Source organism: Quercus suber, unplaced genomic scaffold (genome assembly GCF_002906115.3).
Source record: "Quercus suber isolate HL8 unplaced genomic scaffold, Cork oak 2.0 scaffold_102, whole genome shotgun sequence".
In the NCBI taxonomy this organism is placed as follows: domain Eukaryota; kingdom Viridiplantae; phylum Streptophyta; class Magnoliopsida; order Fagales; family Fagaceae; genus Quercus; species Quercus suber.
The window spans coordinates 1,437,282-1,456,688 of record NW_027069567.1 but is presented as its reverse complement, the minus strand read 5'-3'; the positions used below and the strand labels follow the sequence as shown (position 1 = coordinate 1,456,688).

At 35.0% G+C, this 19,407-nt stretch overlaps 1 protein-coding gene and 1 non-coding gene across 3 annotated transcripts; one reads left to right on the top strand and one right to left on the bottom strand.

Moving 5' to 3' along the window:
• Positions 1 to 2,715: 2,715 nt before the first annotated feature.
• On the bottom strand, positions 2,716 to 15,783 carry LOC112020902 (uncharacterized). 2 transcript variants are annotated; one of them, XM_065774992.1, is made up of 13 exons: positions 12,445 to 15,783; positions 11,668 to 11,795; positions 11,365 to 11,458; positions 11,133 to 11,271; positions 10,979 to 11,042; positions 9,107 to 9,872; positions 7,741 to 8,067; positions 5,229 to 6,752; positions 5,075 to 5,147; positions 4,906 to 4,991; positions 4,121 to 4,240; positions 3,604 to 3,674; positions 2,716 to 3,168 (listed from the first exon to the last, which is right to left on the bottom strand). In XM_065774992.1, the coding sequence occupies exons 1-13, from the start codon at positions 15,262 to 15,264 to the stop codon at positions 3,141 to 3,143; spliced, it is 6,240 nt and encodes a 2,079-aa protein (XP_065631064.1). In that variant the 5' UTR covers positions 15,265 to 15,783; the 3' UTR covers positions 2,716 to 3,140. The 2 variants fall into 2 exon arrangements, with proteins under 2 accessions (XP_065631064.1, XP_023909239.2); XM_024053471.2 differs by having other exon boundaries at positions 11,359 to 11,458; positions 12,445 to 15,782.
• A 3,043-nt stretch (positions 15,784 to 18,826) lies between these two features.
• TRNAQ-CUG (transfer RNA glutamine (anticodon CUG)) lies at positions 18,827 to 18,898 on the top strand. Its single transcript has one exon. It is a non-coding gene; the product is annotated as a tRNA-Gln (tRNA).
• The last annotated feature ends 509 nt before the right edge of the window (positions 18,899 to 19,407 follow it).

The window sequence follows — 19,407 nt, the reverse complement described above, 5'->3', positions numbered from 1 at the left end:
GCTTTGACGTGGCAAATCGCAGTCCCAACTTTTGCACAGTGCAGATCATATCAAATAAGCAAGATTTTATATTTTTCTTTTGCAGTGTTTGGGATTATAGATTTTTATCTTTGTCTTGTTCGGCAGCTTGCCTTAGAAGACAATCTAGGTTCACATTTCACATGTTCTTAGGCTTTGAATAAATTTTTTTTCTTGATAAAGACATAAATTTCATTAAACACAAATAGAGAACAATAATATATCATTGAGAAGACTTTGTTTAATAAAATAAGGACTCTCTTCAATTCAAGCAACATAATCATCAATGCCTAAGATTTTTAGCTAAAAGATGGGCAGCCTATTGCCTTGCGTCGAACATGGGAAATTTTACACATTGTGACCCATAGGTTGCAGCTATCATTCTATATACCAGAGGAGCAACTGACATAGGTGCTGGAAAAACATCACGAAGAGCCTAAACAATTGCTAAACAATCACCCTCTACCACAAAGTTCTGAATGTCTACTTCACCAACAAAAACAATACCCTCTTCAAAAGTTTTGGCTTCGGCTTCAATGGCTTCCAAAGGTGCATTTAGCTTCTAGCTAGACTAGCAATGAAATTCCCTTGGCTATCTCTTATAATCACACCTATCCTAGCTTGTTTCTGACTTGAGAAAATCTCCCCATCCACATTAACCTAACCAAAGTAATAGCCAAAGCTGAATCTTCATCTTGCCACCTCTCCTCCTCAACACAAACCACAATAAATCCATGAAGCTATGAAACTATACTGAAGACACAGAATGAAAGAGTTTTGAAGCCATCCAAGTCTCACGGGCTTTTAGGCTTTTGGGCATTCCAAGACAAATGAAACAAAGACTCAAAATTTATGCCACACTCCTCACACGTACCATCCTCCAATGCATGCCTATGAACTAGTCTTGGTAGCATTGGCTTAAGGTCTCGAATGCATGATCTTACTAGAGAAAATTCTTTTTTAAGTGTGTAGATTGCTCATACCTTACCTATTTGAAAAGTTATTGAATTTATAAACTTCTTGGTGACGTATTTTACTCCTTAATTATAGTCATCACCTTAGTGGCTTAGTTATGGCTCAAATGAGTGGAATTGCAACATTGCCACCACTACTCTATTTTCATCACTCGGAAACACATAAATCTTGTTTTCATTTTCACTCACTCATCACTTATTTTGTTGAGTTTTGAGTGATGAGAATTGAAAATGAAAACATAGCCAAACACACGTCTTAGGCCTGGAACCCATCAAAAATGAGTAATGGGTAATGGAAACTGGTGAAACCAAACAACCTTTTACCCTCTTTGTAGGCAAGATATTCAAGTTTATGGTCATCGACTCTTGTGAATAAAGACTATAGGTTTCAATTTTCACGTTTTCTTTAGTAGTGGTCAACACTCTTCCATGGAGCTCCACATTATGGAGTTCTGTGTTTGTGCTTGAGCTTCATGAGCAAGTTCATTAGACCATAGAATCATCATTTCATTCGAAGGGCTCGAGTTACATAAAGATGGCTAGGTCACGTTCGAGTGAAAAAGTCATTCATGCCAAGTAGGCTTGTCCATGCCATATTGTCTTAATGGATGATCTCTTTTACATATGTGAACCTGAAAATACTGTTAGGATTATACGTAATTTGAAACCTAATATGAAATGTCCTTAAAAATGTATTTTTTTTTTTTGATGTGTATGTTCCAACGTGCTTAAAAACGTGCTTAATATATATATATATATATATTAAATGTCTATTTTGCTTACTTATATAATGATTTTTTTTTTAACTACAATACACTTTTGACCCTTTACTCGTCAAATTTTTATTTTAATCCTTCATGTTTTATTTTGTTTTTATATTTGCCATGTCATCCACTGTCATTAGTAATCTAGTGATATCTATGGATGACATAGCTTAATAGACACCAATTATCTAGCATTTTACTATCAGATAACTAACAAAACCAAAGATAGGGCCATTATGGAAATGGAAGCAAACACAAAAGGCCAAAATAAAACTTTTTAAATGTAAAGGGTCAAAATAAAAATAGTACTAAACTTTAAGACCAAAAGTACTTCAATTTTTTTTTCCCTTTTTTGGATAGATACAATAGGATTAAATGTATAACATCTGCTACACGATAATTGTTCTTTATTATCAAACTAAGACACACTAATTAGATTTTGTTGATGACATGTTTCAAAACAAAGTCCCCTTGTCTCTTATTCAACAACAAGAAAGTTGAATAAACGGAATCCATGGTACTCGCACAGTTAAATCTCTTATTATAGTATGAAGATCATTTAATTTTAAAAGATAACTACCTATTTATTACTTTTGTTTTTCACTCTGACAATTTCAACTCCACAATATTCTTTAATTTTAAATTGTTGTTTTTATTTTTAATCATTTAAAAATGTATAAAAGTACAGATGTACTTTTAAGAAACCCTCTAAAACTATAATCTTTGAGAGCCATGAATACCAGCCGAAGCTATAGTCTTGCTTCAAGCATAAACATCCAAATGGCTTTCATACTATTCCCATTAAACATCATTGGCCAAAAGTAGTTCTTTCCTGAAGGGCAGCAAGGTTATATCTAACATGCAGGCTTAGTATCAACAAAAACAACCAAGCCATAATCCCTAAATTTTGGGGTCGGTTATGAATTCTCAATAGACTAGTTAGGGTTGCAACATGCAAGGCAAGTAACATTCAAAAATTTATTCTGTACACTCTGGCAAACTAACATGTAGGCCTAGAGTAATCTTCAGGAATAAAGATACTAGAATCAATAGTTGAGTAAGTAAGACATCATTGACAACCCCTAACTATTCTAAAACGAAAATATCCCGAAGACTAGTTAGGGTCGCAACATGCAAGGCAAGTAACATTCAAAAATTTATTCTGTACACTCCTGGCAAACTAACATGTAGGCCTAGAGTAATCTTCAGGAATAAAGATACTGGAATCAATAGTTGAGTAAGTCAGACATCATTGACGACCCCTAACTATTCTAAAACAAAAATGCCCCGAAGACATTCAGGATTCAACATACTATACAGCAACTACTTTCTTTACAGTTAAGGCTTTTTCCTTCATGAGAGCCATCAATTAAAATGGATGCTCCTAGGCTTTCTTGTCTCCATTTGATGAACTGCAAGGTCATTAAGAACCATCAAAAGCCAAGAAAAGGGTATTTGTAGATTACAACAATCTTGACAATATGGCATCAATGTACATATATGATAAAATCGTAGGCATCACAACAAACCTAATACATGTTTCACTTAACGAAACACTTTCTGAATCTATTTTTTGATTCTCTAATCAAGTCACCCTTAATCTTCAGGTGGAGCCTTTGTCTTTAGCATCTCTTCTTCCAATACGATTGTTGCCATATATTGGCCGAAAGCTAAGAATAAGAAATATGGTTTCACCCTAACTTTAGATCTGAACAAATTATTATAATTTCATGATCTTTTCTTTTATAATTTCTTGGTCCTCTACCAATTTTATTTACACCCAACAATACATGGTCCTCTAAAAGTAAAAGTTGTAAGAAGAAAGTGTTGAATTCAAGAGTACTTACTCAATTTTGGACATTAGATTTTTGGCTTCACTTACAGCATTAGAAACTGCATATAGTGCCATCTTCTTAACCTATAAGCAAAGAAATCTCTGGAGCGTTAGAAAAGTATAAGGATATAAGCAGCAGTTGGTCCTACAAAGTACTTTTAAAAAAAAAAAAATTGAAGGGATAAAAAACAGCAAAACTTTCTCTTAGAGATCCTGAAACAAAGATGTTTGGTAAGTAAAGGAAAATGTTATATAAGCTTGAAAAATATGAATACGGGCTAACCAGAAAAGTCATATATGGGGGTAAACATGTCAGAAAATATTTTCATACATGACATTGCATGCTAGATGAAAAATTAGAAGACATTTTTTATTGGATAAAGTTCCGTAAGATTTATTAAAAACAAATTACAATTGCATGGCCATGACATCTACCTTATGCTTTAAGGGTACTGCTAAGAGAATCAAATTACTAGGAATGCAAAAGCCAAGTAATGAGTTGCCACAGGAATGACTGAAGTAAGATGTACCTCCAATTTATCTTCTTTAGATCTATGCGTTTTTGGTAGCAGACGAAACTCTTCTGTCAGGCGGATGCATTCTTGAACGTTCTCAGGGGAAACAAAGTCAAGGGCCACTTTTATGCATGACTAGAACAGATCATGAGATAGTGTTAAACTTGATATAGCACATAAATGAAGATAAAATAAAAAAGCTTAATATACTATCTGAAATGGTTTGTGAGATTTTATGTATTTCATGTCATCGATTACAATTTTGAATTAATCTGCAAGAAATCTATCCATGAAGATTTCTTTTGAACAAACAAAACAAGGTAATTTCTACACAAAACAAGAGGGAACTATAGCATAGAAAACTATGAACTCTAATCTCAATGAGGCATAGATTTTATTATGGATGCCTCTTCTACTTGTTTCCGGATAAGTGAGGGATTTCCTCACTTTCTAGTAAAAAATGGATAGGTCTCTTGCAGCCCCACTAAAACTTGTTTCAAACCTTCTTAATCTTAACCCCCTTTTTTTTCTTCCAAAATATTTATGTGTACATTGTTACTACTATAAAAGATCCTGGATTTAGAGTACTGTTTATGCAAGAGCATCACCTTCAGTGGATTTACTCCCTTAACAGGACCAAAAAGACATTCAAAATTAGTTCAGCCAAACTGGGTAACCAAGATCATAATATTCTGAACTATGCTTCAAAATCATGTAAGGAAAGGAAAAACAGATATTCTAGTGATGCTAAAAGGCTAGCTCATGATGAAATCAAATATTTGATTTGAAGAGAATTGCACCTGTCTATTCCTCACTTGATGTGGGCATCCTGCAGGAATGAACACGGCCTCACCGAGGTGTTGCTCAAATGTCCATGGTTCAACACCTGAATACAATTCATGGTTACATAACAATGTGTGCCTTGTCCGTATTATAATTTTAACTAGTTGACAAAACATAATTTCTTACCAAACTCTTCCTTCAGCTGCTTTTTATGCTTCTCGTTTAGATAAAGGGTTTGGTCGTGAATAGGATGAATAACCTGAAGCAAGTGCAAATCAAGCACATCACCTTACTACCACTCTAAATAGTAAGGCCAACATGGTTAGGAAGTAACACTCACAGAATTTACAGGAAGATTACTGATGTGGCAGAATTCTTTGTGATGCTTCCGTAAGTATTCAATTAACTTGGGTACATCCTGCCTACGGAAAATGTCCCATACAGCACATCCATATGCAACCTCTGAAATATCTTTGTTTTGAAGGGGATCTCTGGTGGAACTTACTTCTGGTTTGGTTGGCTCTAAGTTGTTATTTATATTGCCTGAAACTGTTGCACCAGAAGAGTATTCCCCATTGACAGACTTTTGTTCTGCTGTTGTACTTGAAGGCTGAAAATGTTTAAGATTACCTGAATCTCTTTCAACTCTTACATCTTTAGCATCACCTTCATAAGTAGACCAAAATTCTTCAGTAGCAGAACAATTGAGGCCTGTAGCAACCCCATCTGACAAGGTGAAGCTACACCCAGCAGCAGTTCCACTTACAGGACAGTGAGGGCCTGAGAGCTGCTCTTTAGATAAAGGGACATCAGAAACTTCCCAACTTTTTGCACAGGAGTTGGGATCTACATCTATCTGAACTGGGTCTGACTTTGTACCATCCGTATGGCTGCCTGCAAATGTCACCTCCACAGAACCATTCCAATTTGTCATCGTCCTTGTCACTGTCAAATTTGAAGGCATGTGTTTATCAGTTTCAACCATTTCACTCTGGGCATCAAGCAGATCAGCACTAACATCTTCAATTGCAGGAATTTTGCATCTGGCACAACTAATTTCAGTGGCAGTATGGTTGGTACCAGCAATTATCGCATCAGGTGAAAAGTTCTCCTTGACATTCTTGCATTGGCAAATGCAGGATCCTTTAAATTTAGGTTGTTCAGTCACATTTGTTTTAAAGTCCCCGGTTATGCAAGTAGGCACAATGGATGAATTCAAGTCAACTATGCTGGTGCATGTGTCAGGCTGATTTTTGAGAGAGCAAAACTCATCAAATTTTACCTTCAAACCAAAAGCTTTTTCTTTTTCATTGTTGTTTTGAGTGCTTTGTTCGAGCTCCATTCTTTCAGGTAACAAGGTATCTTTAGCAAGACCATTGCATGGTGACAAGCGCTTTATCAATTCAACCTTGTCCTTAACCATATCACATGCCCTATCACAATTCCCTCCCAGCAAAGAAGAGCTAGAACCACACATATGAAGATCAAACTTCTGAACCCTTTTATGAAAATCTCCAACTGAATCGCTCTGAGACTTAACAATCAGTAAACTTTCTGGGGAAGGACTTCCAAAATCCAAGGATTTATTTTGTTGTTCATCCAGTGTTCCTTCCTCTATATTTAGCCTTTCCAGTAAGCAAGAGTCACTTTCAATAATGTCAGCCTTTTCAGAATACCCATGAACTTTTCTTTTACCTTTGCGAGATCTTTTTCGTCGCTTTCTTCCAGATGTACTAGGGAACTTGTGTGTACTATCACAAGGCTTATGCAAATCTTCAGCTTCATATTTCTTCTTTAATTTAGTTATGAATTTGCGCTGTCTTGGAGGAATCTTTACTTCCGTTGTGTGGGTCAATACATTAACCTAAACAGAAATGATAATATTACGATGACATTCATGAAATCAGAAAGGCTTTTAATAGACATGATACAAGAAGCATATTTTAAAAACCTATAGACATCCTACAAAAAATATGATTGCAAAATCTCTGAGAGACTAAGAAACTAAAAGTGATAAAAGTATTATATATAAGAGAGAGTACAATAAACAAGAGTAAAGAATAAGCATACAATGCCAGTGACATTGTTTAAAAATATGCAATATCTGGAAATCTCTATGAGAAAAATATAAATTTAATTATGCATATCTAACCAGGGTCAAATGAAGGTAGTAAAACACCAGGTGATAACATGTAGACCATAATAGTTCATTCCATCACCTGAAGCAGATAAAAGGAGGATGGCTGGAAAAGAGGAGGGTTTGGGTTGATCACAAAACAAAAAAGCAGACAAGGTGTCAAGGCCCTTGAGAGTTATACGCAGCAGAAACCAACCTACTACTACTTCACTAAAGACCTAATCAATGACAATGAAATCAACATTAGATTAAGTGCAAACACATTGAACAATCTAAAAAACTATCACTATACAATGAAAGCACAACTGGCTTCTCAAATGAAATTTGCCACAACATGCTTATTCCTGACTGGATGAAAGAGTGGAACCCACAAATGATTACAACAACCAAGCCTTAGTCCCAAATTTTCTGGGGTTAGCTATGGATCCTCAACAAAAAAACAAAAAAGAAAAATCCTTGTTATCAGTAGCATAAGTTGTTCAGAGTCCAAGTTTTCTGCTATATTCTGTATCATTCATGTGTGCGCTTCAGGAAACCAACTTCATCAAGGAAATGCATTGCATTTAAGGACATGATAATTCAATTGGTTAACAACATTGAAGGTGAAGGAGGCAAAGAGCATAATAATAAGGTGATGTGGACTTCAGAAAAAGTTAAAAAGAAACAATCTGTGAACATAAAAATTGAGCACAAAATCTCCAAAGTTATTGCATACCGCATCGGAAATGTCGCAATGTAGTTTTGTCACTGAATCACCTCTACCAAGCTCTTCTAAAGATCCATAAGCAATATATGTTTTGGGTCCCAGGTCTGGCTTCAAAACAGCAGGAAGTTTTGTAGCTAGATTCAGGAGACCAGATCTAGGATTTGTATAGTCACAGAAGGGAAGCATCGCAACAAATTCAGCGCCATGTCTGGGCAGACACTCCTCAAAAGAATTTGATGCAGGCCAATCCTTCAGCTTCAACATCTCTGGCCACCCATTCCTGTAACTACGGCCATGTAGGTAGCCCTTGAAAAACTGGAAGATATTAATCTCAACCTGCAGAACCAATACAGAAGATAAATTTCACTACTTAATATGTGAGAAAACATTTTTGACAGAAATATAAGCCAACTGCATGCCAGAATAGCTGGTCACATTAGCTGAAATATGCAAATGCAACATGCAAGAAAAATTTCCTTACATGTTACAAGCTGAACACTCCTAATCATCATCTCATCAGGTAGAAATTTATTGGATTTCTCTTTTCCCATAAGATAGGAAGAGAATCTTCACTTAGCTGACTACCTTACATACTAGTGAGCTCTAATTAAGGCACCTCAAGCCAGTATAGGAAATCCTTAATCTAAAGTTAGGTTGACAGACCAAGATATTGTAAGATATAGCACATTCTGGTAAATTGAGAAAACCTTGCAAAATAGAAAACTGTTAACCTTTTCAATTCACATGAACATGGAAACAGGAATAGTTCTGGCTGAACTCCTATATTTTATTTTATTTTTTGGTAAGTTACACATGCACTTGATGGGTCTTGGACCCACGACCTTGCCCTTCAGCTAGCACTTATAAGGGGAGGAGGAGTTAGTTGACCTTGAGCTTATCAGCAATTGATTTCAGTCAAATTTCAAATGCATCACAACAACAAAAATTTAATTTTTCAAGTTTATAACAGGCCCCGCAGTTGCAACTTAAACAATTAACCCTTTTAGTATGCTAAGTATTTCGTATGGTCAAGTGAGTAATTAAATTGGTCAGAATAGGTACATACCACAACCATATTATATTTGATGTTATTTGACAATTTTACATGGGTTCTGAAACAAAAATATCAGATCTAGTCTTTGACATTTTACAATTTACGCCGAAACAAACGGAGCCCAATATCTAGATTAGAAGCTACCATCCATGTAAAGGTGCATTCACTAGAGAAAATAAACACAATTTGAGATGATCACATTACAAAGAAAAATTGAAGAAATCTAAATATCATTCAAGAGAAGAGGTGGGGAAGGGGAGAAAATCAAGTAATTAGAAAAGTAGTGAAATGAAATTTCAACATAAAAGAGTGAACACATACCTCACACCAATCTAAGCAATCAATAGCTTTAAACTTTGCTACCTCCTCTTTTAATATCTTTTTTGCCCCAATAAATGCCCTCCACATGACCATTGGTTCCCAACTAAGACCAGAACCCTTTTCAAGTACATTTCTAACTATGACAGGTTCACCTTGCATCCAATGCATTTGAAAATGTTCAAAGTCATTATCCTCCAAATGAACCGCATTTGGGCAATAGAGAAAGTTATCATGACTACTCTCCCTATAAGCCGCCCACCTTACTTCAGAATCTCTTGCTCCATTTTTAGCAATATTCATAGGATCGCACAAAGAACATCCTTGAGAAAAATCATTATCTGGTGGCTGATACTTGACAATTAGGTCCTCTGCACTCTTAATCAAATTGTCAACCCAATCCGCTTCAAATATGCGTTTCAGTACAAGTATCTCCCTACCACAACCTCCTCGCACTTTTGGGGGGCAAGGAATCCTGCCGTCAACCTCTGCATTCCAATCAGGAACATTACAAGACATGTCAGCCATGCTCTCATTTATGGGAAGGTCCATATGGCTGTCCCAACCAAATATCTTCCCATTTGCAGTCTGACCATTCAATTCTGTATTTTGATCACATAGTCCTTGTTGGTGGGAAGATACTGTTTCATCACCTCCATGCTGAAATCCTTTTCTTAGTTCTTGGCAACAAGTGAGACAGAGATCATAAGAACAATCAGGATTGGAGCAGCTTCGGTGGATATTGACAATAGATGTATTGCAGTTGTCACTGTTAAACAAGCGTACGTGCACAATTACAAATTTGTATCACTATGAACACAGAAATCATAGATGCAGAAGTTTCAATGCATTTTGAATGCTGATCCAAAACTAAAATTGATAGACATTGGCCTTGAGACTCCGAATACAGAAGGCACAGTTGCCAATGTCAGTATAGAGAGAATAATCAATGATGATGGATAAAATAACTTGTAACCTCCAAATCTTGACCACAAAGAGAGGAATTATAACAAGTGATGTGATTTCTTGACAGTGAAAAACTACTTGTTTAATATGTTTCTTAGCAAATTCATGCTTGACATCTGACATATTAGAATTCCAATAAACAACACGAATTTGGATACATTGAAAAGGATAAGGAAGAAGGTGCCAAACAAGGGCGTGCAACTAATGCACAGACAGTGCATGCAAACAACTTGGCAAAACTCATGCATAGACAAGTTAAACAAAGCACAGGGAAGGACGAAAATAAGTTTAAAAATATTTAAAATTAATCCTCTAATTAATTTGAAATAAGAAAAATCCTAAATAAAATGGCTCTTGAAGATGGCCTCTATCTTGATACCACCATTTTATGTATCATTTAATTCATATAGGGCACAGAAGCATTGATTGGAGAAACACATCTTGATCAAACTTATATTTGCCCAGTAGATACAATCTGCTCATGGTAGAACTTTTATAAGGGTTTGATTTACTTTTCTATAAGATATAATCTATCTATATCCAATATGTTAATTCCAAATATTGAAAATCTATATATATACTTATCCAAAAAAGAATATATATATATATATATATAGGCAAACTGGCAAACACTCTTTCAGTTAGTTCCTTAGTACTGAGCTTGAAAGCCAAAGTATTCCAATAGAACTTGTCACCAGTCAAGCTCAAGCAATATCTGCCCCTGTAGAGTAAGCGGAAGTGTGGAACTTCAAATTACTAAATATAAACTATTATTTTCCCAGGTATTCCACCTCTTTCAATACATAAACATACCAAAGTCAAAATAAATATGCAACTGGAGATACCAGAAGTTGAACTCATAAATAACAAACTATTTAGTTTCAGTCATCAAGGAGCATGAGATGGTACCAATACACTCGATCATCATCATCAAGTACAGATCTTGAAATATCCTCTTCCATAATTTTCACACCTATGAACAAGGAGAAACAAAATTTTGGGCTTCCTGAGTCATCAATCTATTGAAGAAATACAGACCAATTATTGTATCAAAGTGCAATACCATGTATGCTGGCTTCAACATCTAATTCAGAGCTCTGCTCCTGTTGAATATGCCTGAGAAGAGGCAGAGTTTTGTATAGCAAATAAAGAAATTTTTGCAATTTGGCATTGGTATCCATATCTTCTTGTTCACGTCCAACCTGCCAAAACCAAATACTTATTTGCATATAAAATGTGACCTGCAGAACCACAGCAAAGGAAACAGAAAAGACCAGAAAGGCACAAACCATCACATTTAATTCCTCCTTGAGGCATACTCTACAATTGCAATTACCACAACAAAAAGGGCATGCAATCTCCACATCTTCTCTTGATTTATCTGGATACCTGTTTCATTCATTTTACAGTACCATCAGAAACAAAATACAAACAAGGTTCATTAAAAAATAGTAAGCTTATAAAAATTATTCTTTTTGTTGCATAACTAAATGAACCATTTACTCCTTTGCTAAACACAAGAAGCTGAATCAGTTTCAATATGGCTACTGGAATCTAAAAGCTAGGGGTGTTAAAAGAGCTTTGAAAGTTCTTATTACCACTTTGCAAGGCACTTGTGGCAATAGCGTCTCTTCTTGCAATTGGAACAAACAACAATATCACTTGTATTATTTCTCCAGCACTGGTGGCACGGTAAACTCCTTCGATTTTTCTTACTAGAATCATCCTAAAACAAAAACCTAGTTAGAACAGCATGCAATTGAGAATTTGGTTAAACATTTAACACTAGTTTCTTAACAACAATCAATTGATGCAACAATTAGAACAGTACACAGTACACAATACATTTGGCTTGTAACATTTTGCAGATACAATATGGTGCCGCAAGCAAAGAAGTGAGTGTGGGTGGGGAAGGGGGAAGACTTATATGCCAGAGCATTGGATAGACTGTTTAATGATGTACAACTCTTGGATCTCTACCTTCTAAACTCATTGATACTTTTCACAATTGGCAGTTCACGTGTGCTTATAATAGTGGAACCAGCATAATTAGAGTGTTGAATAAGTAACATCAGTGCACTTCTACCAGTGCTGAACACCAGTGAACTTCTACTACCATATAAATTGGTTGCTTCCAGAGCCAATCAGCTTATAGCTTGCAGAGCTACTGGAGACCATGAAAGCAACCAAAACAGCTCACATGTTAACCATTACCATCACCAAAAAAAAAAAAAATCTATGAATGCCAATTTATCATAAAAACGTAGCATGAAAGTCACAGTAGTTTGGCAGTAACATTCTAGAACAACAGTTCAATATTATGGTAACAGCGCTAATTTAGAATAAAGAGAAGAGATGGATGCAGAGTAACTCACTGAGAATCCTGAATTTTCCAATCCATCCTCAGTTGATCTTCCCTCCCTAATGCCATCAGAGTTTCTTTTTTTGTTCTTGAATTTTCTGGGCCTCCCTCTAGGCCTTTTCAGAACACTGCTGGGTTCTGATATTAACTCATTAGACTTTATCTCTACGTCACCAGAATCCCTCAATGCTTGACGCGTCTTTGCTATTTTCAAAGCTTCACCAATGACAATAGTTCTCTTCTTCTTTGAACCCTTCGGTCGGCCTCGCTTCTTCATGTTCTCTAAACCTTTAAGCTTATCGTTAGGCTGGATCATCTCATTTGCAGTTCCATTACCAACAGTGGATTCAAACAGCATCCCTTGATCTTCTTCACCTACAAAAGTAGGCCTCTCATACTGAGAATCCATTGACAAAATAGTCTCAGCTCTGCCACCATCTTTACTGTGCATGGTTTCACCAGTCACTCCCTCATTTTCTTGATCTGCAACAATTTTCTTCTTATTCTTTGAACCCTTTGGTCGGCCTAGCCTTTTCTTCGGCTGGACAGTCCCTCCACCTCCATTACCACCAGTGGCTTCAACTGGCATCCCCCTATCTTCTTCACTTACAAGAATAGGCCTCTCATTCTCATAACTCACTGTAATTGGCCCAAGAGTTTCAACCCAACTACCATCATTACTGCCTTTGCAGAGCATTCCCTGATTTTCTTTATCAGCAAGAATGTTCTGCATATTCTTTAAACCCTTTGGTAGACCAGGCTTATCATTTGGCCTCACAATCTCATCTCCTCCTTCATTATCATTTGTGGCTTTCAAATGCAATCCCCTACCTTCCTTACCTATAAAAGTTTGCCTCTCATACTCCAATTCTAATGGCCAAACAGTTTCATCAAAGCCATTATTAGCAGCCACCATTTTGCTAGCTATTTCTTCATTTTCTTGACCTGCTGTATTTTTCTTCTTATTCTTTGAACCCTTTGGACGACCAAGCTTCTTCTTTTGCTGAACAGTCTCAGATCCACCTTCATTCCCCCCACCAATTGGGCAAAGACTTTTATCGCCACCATCATTAACAACCACAATATTGCCGGGGGTTCCTTGATTATCTTGAGCTTCTGATTTTTTCTTCTTGTTCTTTGAACCCTTTGGTCGACCAAGCTTATACTTTGGCTGGGTATTCTCATCCCTATCTTCACCATCACGAGTGGCTTCAATGGGCAATTTCCACTCTTTTTCACCTACAGGAGTCAGCATCTCATTGTCCAAACCAGTAGGCCAAACAGCTATATCACTGAAATTATTATTCATAATTTCACCAGGCACTCCCTGATTTTGTTGACCTGAAAGATTCTTTAACTTGTTCGTTGAACCCTTTGGTCGGCCGCGCTTTGGCTTTGGTTCAACAATCTCATTCCTAACTTCATTAACAGAAATTGCTCCTTCTTCAGCCAATCCTTTATCCTTCTCAACCTCTTGAAACAGCCTCTCATTATCCAAAGCTGTCATACAAGCAGTTTCTTGACCAGGCATTCTCTCATTTTTGTCCATCTCAAGACTTTTCCTCTTATTCTTTGGACCCTTTGGCCTACCCTGCTTAGCCTCCGACTTAACCTCATCTCTAACTCCATTTTCACCAGTAACTCCACTCAACCCTTCAATACATTCTCCTGTACCCAAACTTTTCTTCTTATTCTTTGATCCCTTCGGACGGCCACGCTTTCCTTTGGACTCTACCACCTCTTGTCTGTCACCATTTCCAACTCCAACTTCAACTCCATTTACACATACATTATCACCAAAGAGACCTTGGACTCCTTTACCATCAAGATTTGCACATGCAGCTTCCTCACACCAAAACTGGATGCCTTCACCGCTAAAACTCAGACCATCATTTCCACAGCTAGTTTCACCAAAAAGGGCTTGAATTCTTCCATCAACAAGAGTTTCACCAGTAACCTTGCTAAACAGGTCTTGAAATCTTCCAGTACCAAAACCCAGACCATCATTTTCACCAGCATTCTCCATAGACCCACCCCCACGAATTCCCTGACCACCAAAAAGCCCACTACTATTTTCACAAACATTTGCACTGCTCCAAAGCTGAACCTTTTTACCATTAAAATCCTCAAGACCACCAATTCCACTCATATTCCCACCATAACTCTCTTGAATTCCTCCACCACCACCAAGAATCAGGCCTCCAATGTCACATGCAGTCCCACCAAACCCCTCCACCTGAATTCCCTGCCCACCAGGGACCCCACCACCATTTTTACAAGCATCATCATTACCCCATAACTGAATTGCTTCACCATCAAGACCCAGACCACCATACCCACCTTGAATTCCTTCACTAACACCACCGCCACGAAGAACTTGACCGCCATTTCCACATACGCCTTGACCAAATGCTTGACCATCTCCACCAGGCCAAAGCTGTAAACTTTCACCCTCAAGACCACCCAGACCACCATTTCCATCACTGACCTCACCAAACAGCCTTGCAATTTCTTCCCCAACACTCACAGCAGTACCACTACCACCACCAAACCACTCTTGCACACTATCATCTCCAAGACCCACTTCTTGGTTCCCCAAAATATCTTCAAGTTTTTGTCTTTTCCTCTTCTTTCTCTCAGAACCCATTTCCCCTCCACCACCAATTTCACGAGCAACCTTCTCCATCTTCTTCTTCTTGTTCCTCAGCACCACATAGAGATGATGCTTCTCACAGAAAGCCTTACCATCCAAGGCTCTCTCACTACACCTCCAATTTGGTGTCCCTCTTCTCCTACACCTATGGTCCTCACCGCCAGATGGGCCCTCCTCCATTTCTCAATATCTCATTTCATATATCCCAAAAACAAACAATTAAAAAAAAAAAAACACAAAATTCAACAACAACTTTGATTGACAACTAAAACACCCTCTCAGTCACTCTTAATACAAACATTAACTGTGACAGAAAGAAAAAACCCTGTCATGGTTCATTTGATTTTTGATGTTAAATCAGTACACAAAACACACAAAGTTCAGTAATTTGGAAAGGTAATAATAAGCAAGCAACATAAATGTATGTCTGGTCTAGTCTGTTGGGGTTTTAATTCAAAAGCGAAGGGACAGGACAAGTCCCTGTACGTGCACTTTTTTTTCAACATAATAGAGAGAGGGACCACTTTGTTGGGGCTGGTGATTGTGACACACACACACAGTCCTTCTTAGTCACTAAGAAGAGACATCACTGGCTTACAGGTCCAGACCTGTTAGAACCGAGTCTACATGACTAGAACCTGCCTTAGATCAAAGGTGTGAAAGATGCCAATTCAATCAAATAACAACAATAATCCGGTACCTAGTATTTTTAGGACTGATTGCTAGTTCACACTGTGGGCCGTTGCCGTTTTATGTGGTCCAAATCCTCGTATGAAGCGTTACATACGTTGGACTAGAAAAGGAATCATATTTATGGCACGAGTATGTATATAACATCACTTTAATGTTGAGAGTTTTTATTAAGACTTTTTTTAATTCTTCTGACCAAAAATTTAAAAAAAGTTTAAATTTTTTATTGCGATGATTAATGGATTAGTACGGCTGCCCTTAAGATTTGGTAATAAATTACTTTTAAAGTGTTTTGACGCTACTTGTACGAAATATATGAAAAATTATTAAATTTATTTATTTATTTTTTTCAATTTTTAATACATTTAAAAAAAAAATTCATATAATTAATATATTTGGGAGAGTTGCACATCACCCAATAAAAATTATTTATTTATTTATTTTTGTTACTTTTTAACAAAGTGCATTAAATTTCTTTGGATTTACAAATATAACTATTACCTAAATCATTTTTATTACAATCAATTAACTTTTTTTTAAGGAAGTCAAGCAAACAATCTATATAATTAATAGGCAAAAGTCAGAGAAAATTCAATTAAAGTTAGAAATTAAAATTTAATTTTGCACCATGTATCTAAATTTATGTGGAGATCACATCATAATTATTCACTTAAGTTTGTGTTATTTGTCCACTTAAGTTTTTTAATCTTTGTGTCAAGTAAGTTAATAAGTACAAAATACTAAAAACCTAATATTAATGAACTGTAAAATAAATTTTTTATAAAAAAAACAATCACATATACTCAATAAAAATTACCACACAACAATTACCACCACATATTCTATCTTATTAAAAATTGGAAAAAAAATGATCATAAATAGTATTGAATTTAGGTAAAAAAATTTAATATGTGACTAATTACATTTACTTTTTTTTATAAATAATTTGACTAGTTATTTATACTTTTATGATAAAAATTGTGCCTAATTTTAAATGCATCCATATATATGCATTTGTTGCTTCTTTTTTTTTATAATAATTTCACTAATTATTTATATTTTTATAATAAAAATTTTGTTTAATTTTAAATGCATTAATGCATTTGCATGGGTTACACATGCAAGTTTTCTATTAAAGGGTGAAGCATGAAAAGCAGAAAAGTTAGTAACGGACTGGATTTTTTTTTTTTTTTGAAAAGTTATTTGACTACCTAGAAAAAATGAATTGACACATAGGAAATTTCCAACGCATTGCACTAAATTTCTCCAAATACGCGAATGCACCTATTACTAAAAACCTTTCTATTATAGTCAATTAGCTTTTTCTTTTTGGATTTTGCTACCCTTAAGACATCAATTAATAAATCATTTTAGAAAACTTTTTATTGAAAAATAAAAATGTAACTGATTTTTATGAAAAAAAAATTTAATTTCTTTTTTAAAGGAAATCAAGCAAGAAAGTTTATGTTAAAGAGTGCAGTATGAAAAGTTAGTAAAAGATTGGATTTTTTTTTTTAAAAATGAAAATGATTCAACTACCTAGGAAAAAATTATTTGATGCATTAAAAATTTCACCTTAAAGATTGCCTTTTGATGCTCAAAAGTGCTTTTGGTTAAAAGGCAAAAAGGTTTTCACTTTTTGCTTTTTACCTTAACTTTATTATAAAGTAAAATGTTAACTGATATATTTTTAGGATATTTATTAATAAATTATTTTTATGAGAAAAAATTAATTTTTAAATAATTTTTTATATTTCTTATAAAAATAGTATAAAAATTTTCTTAAAATAATTTATTAATAAATGTCCATTTGTTAATAGGACTATTTTACAAATAATCTCATTTTATTTATTTATTTTTAAATAAACTAGTTTTAAATTTTTTGTTACACATTTAATATAAAAATTACCAAAAATTATATCTCTTAATAAATATTATATACAAATAAGCAATTACCAAATACACGCTCAATAACATGACCTTTTACCACTTCTCAAATCATATTATTTAAGAGAGTATATTATATATATGAAAAAATCTTTCAAGGTGCTCACCTGTAAGTGAGAGCATAATTTCATGCCCCTAACACGTAAGATACCAACTCATTATACATAGGATAATTTGTCACACGCGCATTTAAAAGTCGTAATAACTTTTGAGTAAGGTACCTAGTGGAACTTTTGAGTTATATAATGTCATCCCTATCCGAACTTTTCCCAAGTTTGTTTCTAACAAAAAACAAAAGCAAAATCAAAAAGATTGTTGTAGAATTTCCTTAAATTGATGCCACAACAACACGTGGAGTTGTCTCCACGTGTGCTCAATCACGTCAATGTATAAAAGTATAAAGTAAAAACATTTTTATTTTTATTTTTATTGTAGGTGTTATTTTTAGTATATTGTATGATAACGTCTCATCTGTCACGTCATCACCTATACGTAGTAATTATTAATATAATACTCCAAAAGGGGCACAAATTCAAATGTGGAAAGTATGTCACACGCGCATTTAAAAGTCGTAATAACTTTTGAGTAAGGTACCTAGTGGAACTTTTGAGTTATATAATGTCATCCCTATCCGAACTTTTCCCAAGTTTGTTTCTAACAAAAAACAAAAGCAAAATCAAAAAGATTGTTGTAGAATTTCCTTAAATTGATGCCACAACAACACGTGGAGTTGTCTCCACGTGTGCTCAATCACGTCAATGTATAAAAGTATAAAGTAAAAACATTTTTATTTTTATTTTTATTGTAGGTGTTATTTTTAGTATATTGTATGATAACGTCTCATCTGTCACGTCATCACCTATACGTAGTAATTATTAATATAATACTCCAAAAGGGGCACAAATTCAAATGTGGAAAGTATGATTGTTGCTTTTTTTTTTTTGGTAAAAATTTAATAACAATAATCGAGGTCACTATGATTTTTGTGACCCACCAAAAAAAATCGAACGTGACAATGATTTCATTTGTCAGAGGAGAATATTCTAAATTTATCTCCGTATGAGATGCCTTATATAGAATTTAAATTAATGACTACCATCAAGAGGGTTCCATGGTCTAGTGGTCAGGACATTGGACTCTGAATCCAGTAACCCGAGTTCAAATCTCGGTGGAACCTAATATTAACCATTTTTTTTTTCACAGTACAATTTGCCAATCCTTTAAAGGAAAACAATCGTAAAAGTCATTTTATTCTATTCCTATATAAGTCATGAATTTTTATTTTATTTTTTGGGATGAAAGTCATGAAGGTTGAATGTACATCCAAGGATTTTTTTTTTTTTTTTGGTAATAAAATGCCATTAGAGATAATAAATGTTTCCTTCATTTTATTTTGTTACTATATAAATCATGAAAGATGAAGTAGATCCAAAGAATTTTTTGTTTGGATAAGAGATACAAGGATATTAAGGCCATTAGAAGCTAAAAGGCAAAACTACATTATTAGTCTCTAAAGTTTATCTACTGAGCAGTATTGATTCTCGAAGTTTGAAATGAGCAATATTAGTTCCTAAAGTTTTAAAAATAAGTTCTATTGGCCTCTTCATTAACTTCCGTTATTTCTATGCCCATGTATCTAACAGAAAAAAGAGGTGGCATTATTTAAATGACTGACAGATTATTTTG